The 19,772-nt window shown below is 39.4% G+C and overlaps 1 protein-coding gene across 2 annotated transcripts; it reads left to right on the forward strand.

Annotated features, from left to right (window-relative positions):
• The first annotated feature begins 499 nt into the window (after nucleotides 1–499).
• appl2 (adaptor protein, phosphotyrosine interaction, PH domain and leucine zipper containing 2) lies at nucleotides 500–18,281 on the forward strand. 2 transcript variants are annotated; one of them, XM_037106332.1, is made up of 21 exons: nucleotides 500–673; nucleotides 3,198–3,296; nucleotides 3,645–3,704; nucleotides 5,499–5,570; nucleotides 6,515–6,602; nucleotides 7,020–7,061; nucleotides 7,155–7,213; nucleotides 7,674–7,820; nucleotides 8,600–8,682; nucleotides 8,979–9,131; nucleotides 11,415–11,603; nucleotides 11,696–11,738; nucleotides 12,005–12,061; nucleotides 13,050–13,162; nucleotides 14,207–14,353; nucleotides 14,548–14,600; nucleotides 14,781–14,955; nucleotides 15,819–15,855; nucleotides 16,001–16,156; nucleotides 16,255–16,302; nucleotides 17,122–18,281. In XM_037106332.1, the coding sequence occupies exons 1-21, from the start codon at nucleotides 617–619 to the stop codon at nucleotides 17,251–17,253; spliced, it is 2,010 nt and encodes a 669-aa protein (XP_036962227.1). In that variant the 5' UTR covers nucleotides 500–616; the 3' UTR covers nucleotides 17,254–18,281. The 2 variants fall into 2 exon arrangements, with proteins under 2 accessions (XP_036962227.1, XP_036962228.1); XM_037106333.1 differs by having other exon boundaries at nucleotides 506–673; nucleotides 13,050–13,144.
• Nucleotides 18,282–19,772: the final 1,491 nt, after the last annotated feature.

Consider the following 19,772-nt stretch of genomic DNA (forward strand, 5'->3'; position numbering starts at 1 on the left):
AATGCAGTGAAAACTACATTTGCCTCCACAAGTAGAGGGGTGGAACTTAGTATGAAAAAAACAATAAAGTACAAGTACCTCAAAAGTAAGTACATTGCTTGAGTAAACATATCTTGTTAATTTCCATTAATGAAGCGACACATAGGCACCTCGAAACTGCACTTAATTGCTCGAATATTGAAAGACTTCACTTTGTTGAGGCAGGAATGTATGGCGAAGATTGTGACTGTGCTTTAAAATTAAACTTGTAGTTCTTCATATGTCCACATGAGGGCACTGTTGGTACTAAAATGATAAAAACGTAACCATACCTTACCTCCACTTTAATAGTCAACCGCCAGCCGCTCGTCGGAGCTCTCCTGGTAGACAAGTAACATCTTCAGAACGAGTAAATTCATCATAAAATCACATGAATATCTGGTTTAAAGTGACATGTTTGATGTTTCCACCATACTGGTGGTCACTAGTTGCTCCTAAGCAGCTGTGGATGAGATCAGACTTGGGCCCGCCTCCAACTACTACGTGTTCCCTCTCACCGGCGCGGAGGACTCTGGGAAACCGAGTCCACGCTCTGAATAATTCATGCTCCCATTTCTTCTCCTCTACCGCTAACAAGATGCCGGCCGTACATCACAAACTGCTTCTGGAGGAGGCTTTACAGGACAGTCCTCAGGTAGGCCTGTGTGGGTTATGTCACGTTTAAAGACACGACTGTCACATAAAGAGCCGTGAGCAGCGCCGGGGTTAGCTGTCTAGCCCAGATGATATCTTGTTCCCGTTGTAGGCTGTGTCCACTGGTCGATGACAGCTCCCAGTTGACACACAGTTTTGAGTAATATAAGCCTCTGTCAGGAGTGTCTGTACCAACAGCGTTGTAGCTTACACAGCTAGTCACAATTATCAGCATTTTGTGTGCATTTATGTTGCATTTACAAAGCTAACGCTCGTCTCAGAGCGCCTCTTGTCAGTCAGAGGTGATATTCTGCTTTTTATCCAGACTCAGCTCACTGTGAAAGATGTCAGGGCCATAGCTCAACCACAGTTGTTTTTTTGCAATCTTCTGACTTTCCATGTCGTACTTAGTTAGATTTTTTGGGCTAAAGCCCATCCTTGAGCCGAACTGGGCCCGATTCACAGGATGTGGGAGGGGTTTCCATTATCGGACTCCTTTGGAATTAGTCAATAGTCTGCAACAGGGCAGCAGTGGTAGCTGTCAGCTGTGAATACCATATGGTGTTTGATGCTCACAGGCTTGAAAATCAGTATGAAAGTTCTTCTAGACGTCATGTCAGGAAATCAGTCATACCAGGGTGGGATGCGGGACACTCTATGCCATTATGCACATCTAATGAAGCCTGTATCATCACTCTTCCCCCAGACAGGGCTGACCTCTTTGATGGTTCTGCTTAAGTGCAAGCCATGCTGGAGGGTCTTGTTTGTGTGTGTGTGTGTGTGTGTGTGTGTGTGTGTGTGTGTGTGTGTGTGTGTGTGTGTGTGTGTTTCTCCCAATAAGAACTAGGGCTGGTGTGTCAATGCAATAGAATGTGGAGACGGCCAAAGTTTACATGTATTCCAGATGATTTCTTTTTCAGTGTGAATCGGTTCTCAATCCTTCTGTGGCCAAAAGTCAACTTGACTGACCTGTAAACAGACTTTAGCCGATGGGTGTGTACCTCTCTGCAATACCAGCCCTGCCTTGCTGCACCTGTTTACGGGGAAAAATACTACACCCAAACAGGATTCTCTCAGTTTGCATAGCAAGCCTGCAGGAAAATCATTATGCCTTTACTTTCACTTCAAAGCGTCTCTTCAATTTGCCTCAGCGTACTGCAGCCACCCACATCCTTCACTCAGTGTCTTCACACAGCAATGTACTTGTACATCTCTTTTAAGAGTTCAAGGTTACCACCATACCTGATTCAGATTGTGTTGGTTTACTCTTAATTTAGATACTTTGTAAAACATGTTTAGTAATTGTCCCTAACAGAGGACACAACAAATACAGTACGTCCAGCTCTGCCTGAATTGTCCAGATGTATTAAAAAGACCCGTTTGATTTTATAACATTAATGGTTAAAACAAATGTTTTAAACTTATTTGGAGCTAATGTTGTCTCAGGAATTTACAATTATGCTGCACCAAGCAGTTGTTTTCCATTTTCATCAATATGTGGATATTTTATCGATTTTCAGTTAATCGGTTAAACCTCAAAGGTCTCTAACAGTTTATGGGGTGCCTGACTCCCCTGTATTTATTTTGTTTTTCCTCTTGTACTCTACCAGTCACCGTCAAGTGTCATACATGACCAGATTCAGAGCTGAAAGTATCAGTCTGGCTAATTTAAAGTCCTGATTTGACATCCTCTGAGAATTCATGATCTCACCAGTATTATATTAAAAAAAGACAAGATTTTTATTTTTTTTGTTTTAACTGTGATCACAGCATCTAAGGAAGTTTAGTAAAATACATCATATGGATATCATATTATCTATTGAGCATGGAAAAAAGTGGCTTGGCTGCAACCATTGTGAATTGGCCCAGAGGAAGAAACTACATGGGATTTCTTGACAAAGTAATGCTTCAGAACATGTTGCGAATCAGAATTCAGAATCATGTTCTCTACGGAGGCTTTGAATGCCCAAACAAGGCGTGTCGTACCACTTGAAAGTTAGAAACTTTGCCTGACATGAGTATGAAATATGTATAGGATTAGCTGTTCAAAACATATTAAATATTTTGGAACAATAGCTGTTTTTTTTATCTGCCAGCAGCTATCTAGATATTTGAGGGTTAAATGCCTAAATCAGAGCCTAAGCAGATGTCTTCAAATGGCTTTACTGTTTTAAAACCTTTCAAAATCGCACATTAAACCAGAGAATATTTGGCATTTTTGCTATAAAACTGATCAATAGTCCAAATAGCGAAAGAATTGTTTCACAGTTTTCAAATAAATGTCAGGTGCCCAGGTGAACACTGAAAGAAGTTTTGCCTGCTGTGATAATTCCGGCTGTTCATACTGACCATTAAAATGTCCCTTCTTAATGTAATTCCAGTGACACAATCCACATTCCAAAGTAGCAGCAGTATCCTGTCCTATAATCTGTAACTGGATAGGAGACAAATTCTTTAAGCACTGTTTACAAGTGTCAAGTAATCATGTTTGTCAAAAGTGTGTGTTCTGACGTTTTATCCCGCAGACTCGCTCCTTGCTCAGTGTGTTTGAGGAAGATGCTGGGATGCTCACAACCTACACCAACCAGCTGCTACAATCTTTGCAGCGGGTGTTTGGAGCCCAGGTACTGAACAAAACACAAACAGATGCACATATGTAGACTCTGCTAGACAAACACAAACCTGGGATATAATAATCATATTTTTTATGTGTGTGATATGCAGTAGGTTGTGTGAAACCCTTCTGATTTTTCTGTTCTTTGTTCTCTGTAAATGAGGCCTCATTGAGCCACTTGCTGTCACTATAAATGCTTCAGTTTAATCCTGTATGCACACACAGCTGAATTTTCCCGTTGAACCCTGATTCACCTGCTGTCCATTCACTTCCTTTTATTCCTTCAAGGGTTTGTGACAAATGTACAGACAAATCCCTGCTAATACTTAGCTCTTTTTCTTCTATCTGTCCCCTGCAGAGTGAGATGGGATTGGCCACAGAGCAGCTTTCACAGCAGCTTCTGGAATATGAGAAGAAAGTAAGTATGTGCACTTACTAATTACTTCCTGCAATGTCTCTGAACATTGTTCTCTGACTGTGCAGCCACTATAGTCCAGATAAGAAGGTGAATATCGCCAAAAATGGTTGGTATGCTTGTCAAAGTCTCCCCTGCAGCAGCTGGTGTGTTGAGGCCTTTTTTGCTCCGAGTTCAGGCTACATACAGACATCCTTAACTTTTATGATAAGTGCCTGAAAGAAATACCTCTGCCAAAGTTTTTTCTTGGGTAATATTTATAAATAAAGTGTATGTTTTCCTAAAAATTCACTGTCATTGAACGTTGTCCAAAAACAAGACAGTAAAGTACAGACGCAAAAGATGCAACAAAAGCCTTTTCTGACAACATAGTACTAGTGCCCTACACTCTAATGTAGCATCTCTACTGTTTGTTATACTACCATTGGTATGGAAAGTGCAATATTGATTTAAGTAAACTAAATTTTAACCAATTTAATCATCCTCTGTATATTTTTTTTGTCCTCCCAACTTCTAGATGAAACCTACACCCCTGAACATGTTCTCATAGCGAGTGTTTGTTTAGTCATCCAAACAACACTGCTTATGTGCTTACATGTATGATTCCTTTAAGAAAGAAAATGTCAAACCTGTATTCTAAGCATTGTCAGGACAGGTTGTTGTGACAAATCCAGCAGTGATTATTTTTATCTGACCTTTTCCTGTCCGTGCGTGAATTTGCATGTGTCTGCGAAATGAGACACACCTCATTTTTGCATGTTTGTTATTTTAACATCCTCGGGAAGGACCTTTAAGTAGAAGTGCAACTCTGTTGGTAGAACAACAACCACAACAACTTTAAAATAATGCTTTATTTGGACAACATCTTTCATACTAGAAATGCAGCTCAAAGTAGTAGTGCTAGTAGTAGTATCGAGGGCTTTCGCGGAAGAGTCAGGGTTTCTTGCACAATGCCACCCACATCCAAGGTGCGTGGAGAAGATGGACAATGTACAAAGAGGTCAAATCTCCAGCAACACTTTTAGGACAAAGAACAAGGGGTCACCAGGGTCACCAGGGTCATGATAATACAGGAAAATAGACCCAGAATGAACACAAAAATCAGGAATAGCAGTCATAATGAATTTAGAATAAGATTACAAATGTAAACCTCTTGATGAAAATAAAGTAAAAAATTGGAAAAATTGTAAATTGTTGGCAATTATATTGCTCTTTTCGAGTTTTACAAATTATTCCAAGTGCGATACAACACAAGTCAGCATGCATCCATTCACACGTTGGCCACTGAAGCTACCATGCAAGGTGCCACCTGCTCATTCATACACACACTTACACACTAATGGAACAATTTCCAGGGAGCAATTTGTGGTTTTATATCTTAGACACTTCAACATTGAATCACCGTCCCTTTCGATTGGTGGATGAATGCTCTGCCTCCTGAGCCGCAGCAATCCCTAGAAATACCTTGGAAGCATAAAATCAAGTAAATAAGACAATAAATAGAATATAAGAAGTGCAGGAGTACGTACTGTAATAACTTTAAATGTCATAGCTTTAAACGAATAGTTGCTGAAGTCAACGTATTCTCTTTCAGTTCTTTCACTGTCCTGTAATTGATGCTCCTTTAAACAAGGTTCATCATCTACGGATGTGGTTCATTAGCATCTCTGGCCATGATCCCTGAAAGTGATGTGCCAGACATCCTTCCTTTTCCTGTAATCTATAGCCTATAGTAGATGTGTACATTATGCAGTTCATGGTTTAAACATGCCTTCCCTCCTTTGTTCTTCTGTCCAGAACTTTGCCCTTGGAAAAGGTGATGAAGAGGTAATCACCACGCTGCAGAGCTTCGCCAAAACTGTAGGGGAGGTGAGTCCTATGTTTGCAGTTTTGCTGCTTTGTTTGTGTGTGCCTGTGTATGCGTCTGCTCCTTTCGCGGAAGAGAGGGATGATGAACTGCTGAACATTCAGTGGATGGTTCTTTATCTTACAAAGGATGTTGCACCTGTGCTTCCCTAGCACGCTGGTGAAATTGACCTCAATACAAAGACCTCATCATTATCCTCCCAGTAAGACCGGAACTGATGCTAAGAAGGGAACTGGGGGATGGATATGGTGCCTCGTGCACCTGATGGATGGCTAGAGGGAGGCAGCTGAAGGTGGATAGATGGATGAATGAAAGAGGAGTATACAGGCTCAGGTATATAGATGAAACAGATGGGCCTCTCACTGTCAGCCACGGGGGTCCGCAAAGATTGCACAGTCAGCACTCAAAAGGATTGAGAACACACACATCTTCACGCACATATGCTCAGAGGACACAGGTTGATTGTTTGCTTGACCTTTACCTCAGAGGAGAACTAATTTTTACAGTGAGAATTAGGCCTGAATCTAATCCGGTGAACTTTAGCACTTGCTAAATCATTCAGATTATACTGGATGTCAGCTTGTTAGATGCTGGAGTGTAGTTTGCTGATAAGCATAGCGAATTAAAGCAGGATTTGCTTGTTTGTTTGCTACGAGGTCGTGTTTACAATATCAGAGTAAACAGAAGGTTTATTATGCTCTTCATGAAATGTACTACTCCACAATATGGGCTTTTTATGATGTAGCAGAGGCATTGTCTACAGTTTGCATCCATTTCAGCGAAAACAGTAATTTCCAGATTGCTGCAGGAGAAGCTGGCAGCATGTGTGACTGTACATAGTAAAATAAATTGAAATCCCTCAAGATGTTTGGCATGGGGGACACTTTCTGTTTGTGTCCGTATGCAGCGCTTGATATTTTTGTATAATCTGTTTCGTGTGGTCCAGCTGAACTCGCTCCACTCAGAGCTAGCCAACCAGATGGCGGACAGCATGGTTTTCCCATTGATCCAGTTCCGAGAAAAAGACCTTACAGGTAGGGCCACACACATATATAAAAATATGTATCATATTTTTTTTTTTTTTTTTTTTAAGGATTTTGGAGCCATTTTACACTGTTTATTGCCAAGTTGTTAGTAGTGACATGGTAGAGGAGAGAGGGAATTAACTGCAACAAAGGTCCTTAGCCAAACTCCACCATAACACATCATAATTGCAGATTTTTTTTTAAACTGTAATAATGTGACAACATTAAAGCATAGAGCATATTCTTTTAATTGTTAAAAAAAACATGCATTTCCAAACAAAGGTACGTGTCATTTATTAATTATGAATTATTTTTGTTATCAACCAACAGCTCGCAGTGTCTACTTCATGCTGTAATACATTTTTCAAAGTTGCGGATCCATTTTAATTACTACTAACAAAGCTTTCTATAAATTGAATGTTTCAGAGATAAGCACTCTGAAGGAAATATTCGGCATCGCCACTGATGGTATGTATGAATCCAAACTTATTTCAGAAAATAGTTACAGCTTGCTTTTACTATCAGAGCCTCATATCCTTCCTCTCCTCTTGTCTCCTGCAGAGCATGAGGCAGCTATGGTCAAATACAGCCGATTGCCCAAGAAGAGGGAGAATGAGAAGGTAGACTGATTAAGAAGTGCTTTCCTGGCGTCACTTACAAATCTTTTATGCCTGTTAATCCCAAGCTTTAAAAGGCCTTGCAGTGTAGTAATGCTCTGGTAATGCAGTGGGAATGTTTTATAATAATTTGAAGTACAAATAGATAGATTTAGATATTCATCTGATTTAGTAAGACTCTAACAGCAACATGCTACAATAATAATATTCCTCTGCTATTTGCCTCTGTAGAATGTGTTGCCATGTCCACCTACAAGATAATTAGACCGTGTTGCTCATTTGTATGTGCTTGAGAAAACAAGAAAGTATTTGCATACGCATGAGTGTGTGTGCAGAGCTTGAAACTGAATTTTTGTAGGATACCTTTGTGTGTGTGTGTGTGTGTGTGTGTGTGTGTGTGTGTGTGTGTGTGTGTTTATATATATATATTTGCATGTTTAACCCACCTTTCTTGTCCGAACAGCTGAAGTCAGACATGGTGAAGGAGGTGGCCTACACTAGGAGGAAGCAGCACCAGGCCTCACTGCAGTATTACTGCGCCCTCAATGCCCTGCAGTATCGCAAGAGAGTAGCTATGCTTGAACCTATGCTAGGCTACACACAGGCACAGGTACTGAGTAGCTGTGGGCCAGAATTTCAAGACTAGCATGATAATGTGGGCTAGTCTTGAAATTCAGAATTCAAAAATGGGAACTGGCTTCATCATATGAACTGATTTAGTTTACATGTGGCAGTTGTTAAGGACTGGGTATTACTGAAAAAAACTTGGATAGTGACACCTTGACTTAAATACTGTTTCCTAAAGGTTATTTATACTAATTTTAGGACAAAGATTACATTGCACATACACCACCCCATCTCTGGTGTTCATGCTTCTCCTGCGCACCTTGAGACAAACAATCAGCAGTACTTTTAGATCTTGGCACAACAAGATGCTGCATGCTTGTTGACTCATTGATGCTGATTAGATTAACACCTTAGATACTGCAATTTGATATTGAATGACAAGGCATTTTTCCATATTTTAAAGTATCGGGGCAGTATCAACTTTTATACCCAGCCCTACAGCTATTAGTATGCCTGGGCAATAAAATGACTGGGTAGAAGAACATTTTACCTTTGCTACTAAATGCGTAAGACTGTGAGCAAGTAACTAGATCTGCAACAGAAAATTAATCTCCAACTTTTTTTTCAAAACGGGTATATATTTTTAAAGTAATTTTTCAAACAATAATACCAAATACTACAGGGCAAATTAATTGATAATGAAAATAACTGACAGTTGCAGCCCCACTGGTGACCAAGTGATTGTTGTTCGAAATAAAAGTGTGACTGTGAAAATAAACAAAACGCATGATGATTTGTTCATTATTATTTCCAATCTTTCAGATCAGCTTCTTCAAGAAAGGCATTGAACTGGTGTCAAAGAAGATGGACTGCTTTCTCGCCTCTGTGTCCACCATGACACAAAAGTAAAGACTGTCTTTTTAACATTAATTTCAATGCATAAAGCACATATAGTGAACCATCATTTTGGTAGGAGCAATATGAAATACTGATGTGGCTTGATGTTTATGATCCTTAACAGAAATCATTTTACTGCAACGTTCTGCAACATTCTCCACAAAAAATTCCACATTTTTCGTCATCCTAATAATCAGTGAATAAGTATAGTTGGCATCCACATCTGAATATCCTGTGTTTTAATGCTTATATTTCTGATAATCAGTTTTGATTAATTTTGCCTGTATACTTTTTCTGTGTCTAGTATCCAGGCCCAGCTGGACGCAGAGGCGGAGACCATGCGTATGGCCCAGAGGGAGCTTCTGTCTGTAGAGGACACCGTCTATATGCCAGATAAGGACACTGAGCCTGTCAATCGTACGCTTATCCAGAAGGCTGGCTACCTCAACATTAGGAAGTAAGATTAATTATACTAATTATGCCCTTATCGTAAACCCAAGAACGCTTCCTATTCACATAGCGTTCTTTGCTAGTCAATATGTTAAGGGGTGTCTTGGGGATAACAATGAATTGAACAGCCAAGGAACAAGCTTTTAATCTGTCCTCATTGTCATGTGACATTGCCGTGTTTTGTTCAAGGATTAAGTCTGTGCTGTAGATGGTGCAATCAATATACAGCAGCTACATTCGGTCTTGAATGTCTAAATAACCAGACAGAGAAATTATGTTTGCTTTTCTTGCTGAAGTTGCTCAAAATACACAAGAGCACAGTAAACAATAAGTCTGTCACAGCAGACGGTGGGTCAGGTAACATGTTGACAGTGTGCGCTGTCAGCTTGTTGCAGAGTGGATGTATGAGAAGGGAAACTTCCTTAATAGCTTCAGGAGGTAGAGCTGTAGACGGAGCCTGCAATGTGATTTAGTGAAATGTCAGAGCTGTCAAACTCTCTCTCCCTCATATACATCCTGAGTCTTTGACAAATGTCTGTGACACCGGAGAAAAGGTTTCCACAGAATGCCATTCTGTTTAATGACACTCACTGCCAGCAGCCTCAAAGGCTTGTCAAATGGAGCTGAGTCCGGAGAACATTTGCTATTTCAAATGGTTTCTCAGTATCGACAGTCTGACTCACCCACGGCAGCCTGAGCTACACATTATAATATTAATCCAAGGAAATTTATTTTGGAGTATTTTATAAATAGAATGTGAAAGAGTAAGATGAGCAATTCAAATGAGTCATGCACACGTCGCTCAGAGTGAGTCAGTGGTAAATTGCATTGTCGGACAAAAAAAAAAAAAAAATCATCATTATTCATAGGCACAGAAATCTAAAAAAACAGCTGAGCACTGAAAATCCAGGCACTAAAAAAATGGTATTAAGGACAACTTGAGAATTTAGATGAAAGAGAGAATTTATGTTCAAAATTGTTGAGAAAATAAGGAGGAAATGTTGGTTATTAAAAAACAAAAAACAATATTACTATTAACAAGTATATAAGACTATAGTACAAGTTAACAAAGTTTTAACAAAAGTTACTTTTCTACAAGCTAACTGAACATGAATGATTACATCGAGGAATATTGGTGACTGCACTGGATATATTTCATAATGTTCAGTTATCACTTAAAAGCAGTTGTTGTAAGAGAACTGAAAATCTTTAATTGCATACATACAGTACAATATTACTTAGTAACAAGAAAAACTACTGGTATTAAAATAGTTTTATAAAGTAAAAGTACAATATATTCTTCCCAAATGCTACTCAGAGTATTATTTACTTTTTTAACTGTTGATGCTTTGGCCTGTTTGAGATCAGATGGCCTTATTGGCTACAAACATGCAGATGAAAGGTTAGGATGATCATTAAAATGGTACTCAGGACTCAGTTATGATTTTAAAGGTAACTGAGTAGTCATTGTGTAATTTGAGTAGAATTAATTAGTTAATTCCACACTTGCTGAATTAGAAGAAGAATTTTAATTGATTATTAATCGAAGCTGGGACAAATGAATAAAAATAAGAAATAACGATGATCCCAGAATCAAACCCTGTGGAACCTTTTCCTGAAGAGATGGGCATTTTTGAACAGAAGCATATTGATCCAGATCATGAGTCTAGTCATATAACCAGTAGTATTGTTTTTTATCAGCTGTATGAAAAGCATTAGCTAATTATTAAGCTTGCTGAAAACGTAACTGACTTGAACTAGACTTTCTATTCATGCTATTTCATTGGCAATGGATTAGGCTCGATTGAATTAGAGGGACTGTGTGAACGTGGCAGAGGTATGGACTCTACTGGGTGCGATTCTGGTATTAAATATAATGCCTCCCTGGAAAAAAGACAACAAAAGGGGTATCATGTAGGAGACTGATTGATGACAGTTTATTTCAAAGATCAATACAACATCAGATTAATAATTTTACAAGTTTCATTGTTTCCAATTCTAAGTAAGTGTCTGGTTATTTTGTTAGATTATACTTTACTGAACTAATGAGCCGGAGAAGGACTTAAAAGATACCTTCTCGTGTGTCTTTATTTTGGCAAAGCTCATATGTACACCAGGTGTGAGCTATGAATTTCGATCACATCCAGCATTAAATCCTTGACCTCCTAAGAGATAAGCGATAAGATCTTATCTTAAGATAGTCATCACTCATTAAACTTTCCAATGTGACATCAAAAAAGTAAACCTCCTCCTGTAGTGCTGACCTTTATCCTTTTCTTCTGTGCTCCAGTAAAACAGGCCTAGTGACCACAGCCTGGGACCGACTGTACTTCTTCACCCAGGGAGGGAACCTCATGTGTCAGCCACGTGGGGCGGTGGCTGGAGGCATGGTGCTTGACCTGGACAATAGTTCTGTCATGGCTGTGGAGTGCGAAGACAGACGCTACTGTTTCCAGATAACATCTCCGTCAGGCAAAACGTATGCACACATCTTTATATATAAACATGCACACACATGAGATATTTGGAGGTATTTAATTTAATCCTCTCCATTGTTGTTTATGCCCCCAGGTCAATGATTCTGCAAGCAGAGAGCAAGAGGGAATATGAAGAAGTAAGCGTGAACGAGTCTGTTTGAACAGCTGTGTTTGATCTTCTCTATTGATTTACGTCTTCTTCCCAAAGATATTTGCTGGAACAAGTGTCCGTCACAGAACAATAGAGGAGCTGTCCAGACTCATTTGTTTGGTTTTCATATTTGGTTTTGTGCTTGGACACATCTGACTGGCTTGTCATAGCTGGTATCAGTCAAGTGTTTTCAGGCGGCGTGTGTCTGAGCTCGAGGAAGTCTTAATGTGGATCTCTTTGTTTCTTTCTCAGTGGATTTGCACTGTGAACAACATCTCCAGACAGATCTACCTGACTGACAACCCAGAGGTAATGGGCACTCCCACACACACACACATACACACCTTTATTACCAACAGTGGACTATCATTCCACACATGCCAAGTCGGGACCTCTCTTTCTGAGCATTTTGACAAAACATAAAGACAACAGAATGTTTTCTTTCACAGTCTTTAATATAATATTAGTGGCAGTATGTTTTCTAATTATTTTATGAAATGACCAAGAGAGGACCTTCATCTACCAATCAAACACGAGACATCCATATACTGTGCTGGACGTGTCTGTATTCATCATTTCACGTCTTTGATATATATTATTAGAAATTAATCATGTCCATTTTTAATGAGAAAAGATAATTTGCCTGCAAATTCAAGTTAAAAACACACCAAGTAAACCAAATATTCGAGGCAAACAAAATTCTAACTCTAAATAAGAAATATTTTATCGATCGTGGTGGGTTGGACCTCAGCCATATTATTTGATTAGGCACTAACAGATCTTTTTGTTGTCCCACAACTTTAATTAGGAACGCAAAATATGAGAAACCTGTTTTCTGTTTAAGAGACATAAAAATGTAATGGTGTTGTTCCAGTGCTGTCACACAGACCCTCCCCCTCCTCTTTCTTAAGTGTCTCACAGCTGTTGTTGTCTTACCACTTATCAATCCCAGAAAATGTTTCCTGTTTGCAGGAGAGTTGGCTCCAGGGAAATGATGCTTTATCTCTGGTGTAGTGTCACATAACTGTAAATTATATTCTTGTGATCTCAGGAGCAAAGGCACAGCACTGTAGGATTTGGGGAAAATAATGGTATATCTGAAGACACTTTATAAACTGTTGTACATTTTCTTTGGTATTTTGGGTATTTTTGATGGCACTTCATAAAATTCAGGCACATATGAAAAGCTGGGAATACAATGTTTTAAATAATTTAGGCAGATTTTCACATTGTTCTGGTGTTATAATGGATCCACTTGCTGATACAGAAATGCTTCAATGTCTCTGCTTCCTGATAGGCTGTGGCTATCCGATTGAACCAAACCGCCATCCAGGCAGTCACCCCCATCACTAGCTTTGAGAAAAGACCAGAAGGCTCACCCAACCCTGACAGGTCAGGCATGCTGCTTGTGTAAGGATTTATTCATAACACTACATCCTACATTCTCCCCTGAAGTTTCAAATTCAATTTTTTACAGTGGATTTTAATTTTGAAAACTAAGGTCTAACTTGCACAATACGTTTGACTTGTATTTGACATGCTTTTGAGATCGTTTTGGTGTTGGCTCTTTTTGTCATGTTATATGATTATGTCATATCCTTTTGATGATTTTGTCTGTGCAACACTGGAAACATGACTTCTTCATCTGCAGGTTCTTGTTCTATTTGAATTGACCTATTGTTGATTGTGATTTAGACAATATTTCAGGTGGTTCAGGAGGTATAGAAAGATCAAAATGTCAACCTATGATTGCTGAGGATGTTCAGACCACTGAACTGAATAAAACAATCTGTATGTTTCTTTTATGCTAAATCTGATCTTTTGCTAAACCCCTCCCACAGACAGTGATTGGTTAACACAGCATGGCAGGCCTGTTTCTAAGAATGAATATGTGTGCATGTTGAAGTGGTGAACATGGGACTCTCATAGGAGCGACAATCTATATGTTGCTTATTACCACCGTAAGAAAGAAACTTAACCCACTTTGAACCATATTTCCAATGTTTATGACCATTTCATACAAGATTGTTAGCACATCAACTGTAGTAATGCTATGTATCTATCTGTATTGTTATGTCCAAGGACCTGTTAGATTTAGCCTCAATCTTGCAGCTGGACATAGAATGTGTAGCATTTAAGTGTAAAAGTAGCACACTAAAGCTGTAATTATTCCTTGCCCATACTCCCTGTAAAGAGAAACCTTCTTAATGGCAAAATCCGCTTTCGATGAAATACTCACTCTCAAGTTATTATTCAATAATTCCCACATCTGGACCACAACATTGGAGTAACTTTGAGGGGACTTTGTAGCTATTGTGGACACTTTTGATTCACATCTGGACACATGAATGTTTTATAAAGAAATATGAACCTGTCCTTTTCAGCTGAGTGGTGGGTGTTTTGGGGTTTTCCTCTTTATTATTTAACTTCCCAATTTCCCTCTCATTCCTGCAGAGCAAAGCCAGGAGGTGTACTCGCTGGTGGTTCCCAGACAGGGGCAGCTCCAGAACCAGAGGATCTGATAGCGCCTGGGACACCGATTCAGTTTGACATCATGCTGCCAGCCTCTGAGTTTCTGGACCAGAACAGGGCTGGGGGGAGGTGAGTGGACAACAGGAAGTTTGCGTGGGTGCTTGTTTATTAGGTACAAGTGGGGACAAGGTGCTTGTGGGTGGTGATGCTGGTTCCCTGAATGATGGCCTCTTTGTAATGAAATGATTTCCAAGAACTTGAATGGCTCACTGCAGGGCTTTGGTTGTTTTTTTGCTGATGTGTGTGTGCTCCCTTCCTGACAGACGCACAAATCCATTTGGAGAAACGGATGACGACTGTTCAGCAGAAAGTGATGGTAACCATTTTCCTCTGCTACATGCAACTTAGTAGTCCACTTATTGTCTTCAATGCGCTGTTCGAGGTTAGAGTAACATCACTGTGTACCCTTGCTCACGAATGTCCCTGCCTGTATTTGTGTTGTTTGGTTTACAATGCTGACACGTTTGTGTTTGGTGATGTTTGCATGTTTTCGCAGACTCCCTCCTGCAGCAAGTATTCGCCGTGCGCTTTCTGGGCTCAATGGCAGTGCGCTGTGGCAACAACCAGGAAGTCATCTATGAGGCGATGAGACAGGTGCTGGCTGCCCGAGCCATACACAACATCTTCAGGACCACCGAGTCCCACCTCATGGTCACCAGCAGTAGCCTCAGGTAGGATTCATCCCTTTATTATGGATTGCTATATGAATACAAAGGACAAACAAAGACACCTAATATACACAACAAACAAAGGCTTCAATATTATTATCTGCCAAGAATGCTGATGCTTGGTGAATGTAGCCAGTAGTTTGTCAGCAGTCTTTTTGATCTTCTTGCTCTGTGGAGAAACAGTTATCCTATAATTGCAATAATAATCTAATCTGACATGTCTGCCTTACAGTCTAGCAATATTTCTGCTACTATTTAACGATGTATTTAATTTGTGGTTAAATGTATTTAAAACCTTGTGATAGTCTGGTCTGAACCTTGATCACAGCTATGCAGCATGTAACCTCATACACTGTGCAACACAACAGGGAATACAGTACGTCTTACAGTGAAACTGTCCTGTTTACAGTATTAAAATGTAATTAACTTGTGTGTAGCTTTATGTTTTTGTGCACAAGAAATTGTATCATAAAAGCCTGACCTATTTAATCCAAGTTGTCTGAAATACTTTTTGTGCAGGTTATGCATGCCTGTGCGTATGTTTCGAGTTGCATAGGACCTGTAAAAAATGTTGCACTGGGGCTCATCATAAGTGGATGACCTGCTAAAAGTTGGTTGTCTGTGCAGTATATCACTACCTGAAGACTTTAAAGAGAAAAATGCATGAGGGAAGACCATAAGTATCTGTGCACCAGTCAGGTTATCCAGCAAAAACATGTGATATCAAGCTGTTGTAAAAGACATGGCTGATTTTCACATTTGTAAGAAGTCTCAGCTTGTATCTGCATCATATAGCGAAGGACTATCAGAACAAGAGAGACGGGGGTGTTTCAATTTACTTTTGAAAGTCTCTGTCTTCACAACAGGTTGATCGACCCTCAGACGCAAGTTACAAGAATAAGTGTAAGTTCATCAGAATATCAAGTCAGTATTTAATAAGGAACATTTGCCATCTTCAATCTACAGGTTGTCTTTTTCACTGTAATTTAACTCACTACCATATTTTTTTAAAACCTTAATTCTTTCCCCATCACTTCTGATCTCTCAGTTCCAGCTCCGAGAGGTGTGCCAGTTTGCAGCCCACCAGGAAAACGGGAGGCTGATGGGATTTGTGGTGGAGGGCAGAGACTGGAGTGACGGAGACGAGGAGGGAGAGCCCTCGTTTAGCGCCTTCGTCTTTGAGAGCAACACAGAGGGCGAAAAGGTCGATACACCAAATGTTGATGTTTATTCACGGAGGAGAAACATGTCAAGTGATGCATGAATGTATACTGAAGTTTATGTCTTTGTCTTCATTCACAGATATGTTACACCATAAGTTTGGCAAAGGACATCACAGAAGCCAAGAAGGTATCGCCATCATCATGGAAATCATCATAGAGCTCAGTTATTGCATTTATTCTTGATTCCAATTTCTAGATTCTTTTGGATAAAGTATATGTATTTTAAGTGGTGAAGGAAATTAAATCACCCTCTTGTAGTAATGTTCCCCAAAAACGGAGACATTACATTTTCTGTTGGAGGGCATTATATCATTGATGGAGTTGAGACAAACTTTTATCACATAGTGTAAAACAATAAATCTTTTTTGCTCAGTTAATACGCCCCCAGACTCCAGAACATTCTCTCTGTTGAAAACTTTTAGAAGAACATTTCAAACTTGCCTTCCCTTTGAAGCATTTATTGTGTTTTACTTTACTTCATCCAGCTTTTGTTAATATCCCTCGTCTCTAAATCCCTTTCTGCTATGCTGTTTAAAGTTTTTGATAGTCTTACATTTGTGTTTTTATGAGGGTTTTTTTTTAATCTTTTGGGAAACATCTTTTTACAAAGGAAACAAAAATGTTTTAGTATTCCTATGGGCATGTCAGCACCAACTATTATGTATTATTTCTTAAGTTTTATACGTTGACAACATTGACTCACAGTAGCTTTTTTCAGTGGCTAAACAACGGAAAAAAATTCAAAGTGAAGATGACAACCTCGACAAATGCAAGATGATGAGAATAAACAAAAACACAGCCACTAGAGGGAGATAGTCAACATTTCATTTTACCAACATTTCAAAATATATTGTCACAACCTGAGGAGTTAATACAAAAAAAAAAACCTAATTCTAAAGCAGATAGACTTATCAATTCTAATTTTTTTGTTGTTTTTTTTTACAAGGACCCAGAGGCCCTAGCTCAGCTGATGAAGAACATGCCTCTCACCAATGATGGCAAATTCTTGCTGCTGGAGCCTGAGGAGGGCGACACGACCAACGGAGCAGGACAAGAAGACCTGGAGTCTGAGGCCTAGCCCCGCTTAGGACCAAAATAAATAAATAAACCACCAAGACTTAGGCCACAACTTTTCCCCAGGAGAGAGGGCTTTCCTTGGATGAAGGCATCATCATGACCCCCTAGCCCTAACTCTGGTACTGTACATCCATATTAGAGAGTGTAGTTCACTTCCATTCACCCTGTGTTACTAGATTTTTTGCTGTAATGAAAGCAGAAGATGTGAGCAGGGGGCTTGCCTTGACCAGTGCAAAAAGCACATCTCATTGGTGCTCCATTAGATCTGCTTTCCTACGGTCAGACATGTAGCATGGGTTTGATTTGGAATTGTTTTTAACGCCGCTGTCGGTGGTACTTACTTCAAAAGGGACACTATATAGGTACTGATTGTGTTTTATTGTCTTCTAATATCCCCAGCCATGTAACAGAAGGTGGTGAATCATGTACTTCAGTTTAGGTTTACATTCTTTTTTGGGTTTACATAGTTTTGGGTGTGGAGAGTTCATTCCTTTATGTTGTTTTACACGTGTTTGAAATGTTCTTATGCAACTACTTTGGCGGTTATTTCTTGTTTTTGTGTACAAAAAAGTTAATGCACTTCCGAGGATAATATCTGTTTAATAACTCTTGATGGCTACAGAATGCACCTACTGAGAAATTTGAAGGATCCTACACTTTTATAGACATGAAGGACTTAAAAATGGGTTAAACTCAAGCCAGCTCCCTATATCTTCAGAGCAATGGCGGTTGCATTGCTTGTTAGTATCGTTACTATGTCAGCATGACTGTTGAAGCAGTGGACACAATTGGCTTTTTACTTCCACATTTTCCACATTTTTCTCCACTACCTGTACAAGACAAGTCTTAAGATGATCTGTATTCCGTATGAGGTCCTCTTTGAGAAGCCCAAATACACTTAGTGAAATTAAAAAGCAAGTTGCGTTTAATTTCCTGTAAGCCTTTGTAAATATGAACTGTCTGAGTGTCTATATGATGTTTTAATCAGAGTTGGCTGAATTAAAAGCTTCCAGATTCAGTACACTAGGACTGATGCGGTGCATGATTAAACTGCGTGTTCTCTCAAAGTCCCTTCTCGGAAGATTAGAACTTCTACACTGAGCACTAAGCTGTAGTACAAAAAAAAAAAAAAAAAATCACTGAAATGTTACCATAACGCATGTAGGCAAACCACAGTGGGGTATTATGTACTCATTGAAAAGCAATTTGCGCTTTGCTCATACATATGAATAGTAATCAGATCAGAGAGGCTGAAGAGAGAAAGTGATTGATCCGTGTAATTCCGCCTTCCCCTTGGATCCCAGTGCAGTTCTGTTCCATTTCAGCCCATTTGAGCTGTCATGCTGATCTCAGTGGACATTGGAAGCCCATGGTGCACTGTGTGAATGTGACATGTTTTGTACTGTGTGATACAGATGAGGTCAAAACCACTGACTTGACGTTGATCGTGAAAGTTACATTGTGTTGACCGGCGCGTTCGCTTGTCTGCTTGCTTTTTCTACTCTTTATCAGAGCTCTTGGCAGAACCTCGTGTTAAACAAGGATAACGTGTAGATATTTCATTCAGGACTGCCTGCTCTACTGGTGAAGTAATTAGGCATGATTATGTTGTTTGCTCATGACATCAGTCATTGTAATCAAAGGAATTCAATGAAAAGTTTGACATTTAGAGAAATGTGCTTATTCGCTGTATGATAGATGACATTTGTCCGTGTGGACAGTGGAAAACGGGGGGAACGACAGCAGCAAGCTTGTTATGCTGTCAGCAGAAGAGGGGTCATGTAGTTTGATATGTTCCTCTAGTCTTCCTGACTCATTGAAATATTCATACCCAAACCGTGCTGTGTATTGATAAATCCACTAAGCTGTCTATGGTGCAGAAGAACAAGACAGATTCGCAATTGTGAGTTTTTCTCTCAGTCTTGCCTTTCTGTCAGTTTCATCTTGGATCTATAACATTTTCTAAATTATACCTTCATTTTAAGTGATACATAGCAACATGTAGTCATAGAAGAGCCAGTGGGACCTAGAAGTTAGCATCGCCGTGGTTCCCTGGACAAAATAAGCCTATGAGATTTCTGAACTGGATTTTTTTTTCTCTGTGGCAAACACAAGTTGATATTTACACATTTTGTTCAGCAAGAAAATGTTCACAGATGAACATCACTTTTGTGATTTTTGAAACGCAAATTAAATTGCTAGAAGTAAAAAGGTAATGTTGGGCTGTAAACGGACTACACTGGAGTCACATGACTTTAACGTCATCACCAGTAAGTGTTTTATTACACATTTACTGTACACAATTTCTGTAGAGTTGTTTGTAACTAAAGTCGGCCTGTAAAGATGGACTAGTGAGTAGATGAGTCTGTGTCTGGTGTGATGACATTTAATGTCCCAGACAACTTTTGTAGTCTCATTTTAGCCCCTTTTTAGTAACTGCTGTTGTAGTGCTTTAAATTTGATTGTCCGACATTTAATGCTGAGTTTTATGTAGAACAAAAGTTAGTACAAATTTAGTAT

This window comes from Acanthopagrus latus, chromosome 8 (assembly GCF_904848185.1).
Source record: "Acanthopagrus latus isolate v.2019 chromosome 8, fAcaLat1.1, whole genome shotgun sequence".
Classification (NCBI taxonomy): domain Eukaryota; kingdom Metazoa; phylum Chordata; class Actinopteri; order Spariformes; family Sparidae; genus Acanthopagrus; species Acanthopagrus latus.